At 58.5% G+C, this 3,243-nt stretch overlaps 1 protein-coding gene across 1 annotated transcript in view; it reads left to right on the forward strand.

The window, feature by feature from the left end:
* Positions 1-692: 692 nt before the first annotated feature.
* ANO9 (anoctamin 9) overlaps positions 693-3,243 on the forward strand; it is a 15,991-nt gene continuing 13,440 nt past the window's right edge. Inside the window, exons 1-7 of the mRNA XM_010861088.1 lie at positions 693-762; positions 866-991; positions 1,177-1,319; positions 2,466-2,512; positions 2,638-2,696; positions 2,778-2,851; positions 3,068-3,202. Of these exons, the coding sequence (XP_010859390.1) occupies positions 742-762; positions 866-991; positions 1,177-1,319; positions 2,466-2,512; positions 2,638-2,696; positions 2,778-2,851; positions 3,068-3,202 (605 nt within the window). The 5' untranslated portion in view covers positions 693-741. The remainder of the gene's footprint in view (positions 763-865; positions 992-1,176; positions 1,320-2,465; positions 2,513-2,637; positions 2,697-2,777; positions 2,852-3,067; positions 3,203-3,243) is intronic.

Here is a 3,243-nt window from a genome sequence, read left to right on the forward strand (position 1 = left end):
CCAGGGGGCAGGTCCGCGAGGTTTCTCAAATTCAGGCACCAAGGCGTGCACAACAGCAGCACATGGGGTCCTGCTGAGTCACCCTGGCTTTTTTTTTTTTTTTTACACATAGCTTATTTTCAATATTGTATGATTTTCAGGTGATTTACAGTATTATGTTACATTCAATATTTTTATAGATCACCAGGGTGTTTTTTTTGGTCGCAGTGTGCTTGCAGGGTCTCAGTTCCCTGACCAGGGACTGAACCCGGGCCCCGGCAGTGAAGGCGCCGAGTCCTAACCACCAGGCTGCCGCCAACTCCCACACCTGGATGGTTCACACTGTCTGACTGTAAAATGTTTGCTGCCAAATGGGTGGACGGTGATGCCTCCTTGGTCACCTAGCCTGCATTTTCCAAACGGTTTCACGTTCGAGTTCCATGTTTTCACCTTCTGGGTGCTCCTCTTCTGTGAAGTGTCCATTTGCATCTTTGGCCCATTTTCACTGGACTGCCTGCCTTTTCTTATGAATTCAGGGTGCTCTTTGTATGTTTCCAAACAAACCTTTGCCGGCCATTTGTGCTGCAGCCTCAGCGTGCACGTGGCCCCACCAGAAACCATCCCTTTGGTGCCAGAGCACCCAGCCTGGGAGGCGCTCTATTGTGGCAACGAGTGCCAGCCTCTGTTCCGCATGTGCTTCACCCCCAGGGAGAAGAGAGTCTCCGGATCCTGGTGCCGACGGAAGGTGAGAGCCTTCCGCTGATGGACATCAATACTTGTGAGGTGAGCCTCCGTGAGCCCCTCCTGGGCTTGGTCCCGCTCCCCCACGCCCTGCACCCGGCCTGCTCTGGTCGCCAGCCCTGGGCCCCGTGCCTCTTTCCTCTAGGCCGAGGCCCCTGAGCTATGGGACTATGTCTTTGTGGTCGATCGTCGCACCCAGAGAAACCCCGGGCAGGTCCAGAGGCAGCGGCAGTTCTTGGAAGAGCTTGAGAACCAGGGCTTTCGCTACAAGGTGGGAGGGCCGAGGGCCCTGCCTGGGTGCAGCAGTCACAGGCGGCTGGGTGGGTCCCAGGAAGGAGTCTGGGGAGGTTGCCTGTGGCCTCATGCCAGAGTCGGAGGGGACAGACTGTTGGCCTTGGATGAAGGGGGAGGGTCCCAAGGTGGAGCAGAGGGTCCCATGCTGCCCCCAACTCTCAGGCAATGGAGGACCAGGAGAAGGAGTTCTTCGGGATCCGAGCTGACAATAGGATGTTTGACCGGTACTGGAGACTTACGGAGACCGAGGACACTGTCCCCAGAGGGGAGCTGTCCAGGCCAACTTCCATCCGAGCCACCAACAGGTGGGAGGCTGGCCCACGCGGGGCCAGGTGGACCCCTGCCCACCTACATGGGGGTCCAGACAGGCAGCAAGGCTCCCAGGTGTGGTCCTGGGGCAGAGGCCACAGGGGGCAACCATCTGTGCCTTACTTACCATGCCTGTAATACTGGAAAATGTGCTTGAAGGTTACATCTGTGACTGTGTCCCCAGATGCAGACCAGAAGCCAGCCTTAAAGGGCGGGTGGCATTTGGAGAGGCTGGCAGGACTCTCCTGGTTGTCCCTCCTGGGTTCTGAGGTCGTCTCCCTGGATTCACTCTCCACTTCTTTTCTCCAGACTGAATGCCCTTCTCTGGACATCTGTCCCTGCCTCCCAGGCACCCCACACCTCCTCTCTCTCTCTAGGAACCTGCTTCTCCCCACTCTGATCCTTAGCCCACCAAGCCAGTCCACCTGCCCTCCCCACACCCTGCCTCCAGCACCTTCCTGGTCCTAGCCCCAGCCCTCTGAACTCAGCTGGGGCCAGTCAGGGAGGTCAACAAAGAACACTCTGGGAGTCTGGATATGAGGCAATGGAGGGGGCTTCCTGGGAGCTCAGAACTGGCTGGTTTGGGAGGACACATGCGTAGAGGCACCTTGTCGGGGCCTGGAAGGAGCAGGCTGTGGGGAGGGCCCTGGGACACTTGGGAGGCTGTGTCTCATAGGAGGTGTTCCAGAGGAGCAGGATCAGATGTCTGATGTGCCACCTCCTGGCTGTGTGGCCTCGGCCAAGTTAACCCTCTCTGAGTTTCAGTCTCCCATAGGCAAAATGGCTCACAGGGTGTAAAGAGGATTTATTTGTGCACATAAAGGGTGTGCTCTGAACATGTTGGGGCTCCAGGTGGGAGGTGTGATTGGAGGTGGGGAATCCTGGAGGAAGCTGGACGGCCGATTGTAGGGCTGAGCATGGGGCCCTGGGACGAGAGAGACCACCCTGAAGGCGGCCCACCTTGCAACCACGGTACAGCTGAACCCTGGGAGGTTTCGAGGAGCTGTGCTCCCAGATGAGTCCTGGATTCTGAGCTCTGGTCAGGCAGTCCTGGCTAGTGGTCTGGGGGTTCTGCCAGGTTGAAGAGGGGCCTGGAACCTGGCCAGACAGAGGACCCTCCTGAACCAGCTCTTGTGTTCTAGAATCCGAATTGTCGACTTTGTCCTGAACAGCAAGATGGCAGCAGGTGGTAAGGACTGGATGGGCAGGTGGCCTGTGCCGCAGCCCTCCAGGAGGGGCGTCGCATGGGGAGAACGGGACAGGGTCCTCCCTCATCCCCGCCCCTTCTGACCCGAGAACCCCTCTGACCACCAGACACGCTCCAGGATTTGGTGAAGGATGGGGTCTTTGAGGCCGGGTTCCCCCTGCACAAGGTGAGGGGTGGGCTGTCTGGGAGAGGCCCTGAGGGCAGGACTTGAGGCAGGAAGCTCTCACTGTGTCTCACCTGTGCCCAGGGGGAAGAACACCTAAAGAAGAAATGGGCCCGGTGGAGAAGCATGTTCCAAAGGCAGCCAATTAGTGATATCAGGTACTACTGCCCTCGCGGACACACCTGTGCCCCCCGCAGGCAGGCTGCCCCTCTGTAGATACACCCATGCCTCCAGCAAACAGCTGTCTGGCGAACCATTCAGACATACATTTAGATGTCCTCGGTACACTCCTTGCCCCCAGCATGGCAAGCTTCACCCAGGCGTTGGCCATCACCCCTGGTGGGAGTGGCCCTGACGGGACGCTGTGCCCGTAGGGACTACTTTGGAGAGAAAGTGGCCCTGTACTTCGCCTGGCTCGGCTGGTACACTTACATGCTGGTGCCCGCCGCAGTGATAGGCCTCATCGTCTTCCTGAGCGGGTTTTCCCAATTCGAAGCCAGCCAGATAAGGTGGGCGGGGCCAGGGAAGGGGCGGGACTGAAGCTGATGGT

Source organism: Bison bison, unplaced genomic scaffold (assembly GCF_000754665.1).
Source record: "Bison bison bison isolate TAMUID 2011002044 unplaced genomic scaffold, Bison_UMD1.0 scf7180017857661, whole genome shotgun sequence".
Classification (NCBI taxonomy): domain Eukaryota; kingdom Metazoa; phylum Chordata; class Mammalia; order Artiodactyla; family Bovidae; genus Bison; species Bison bison.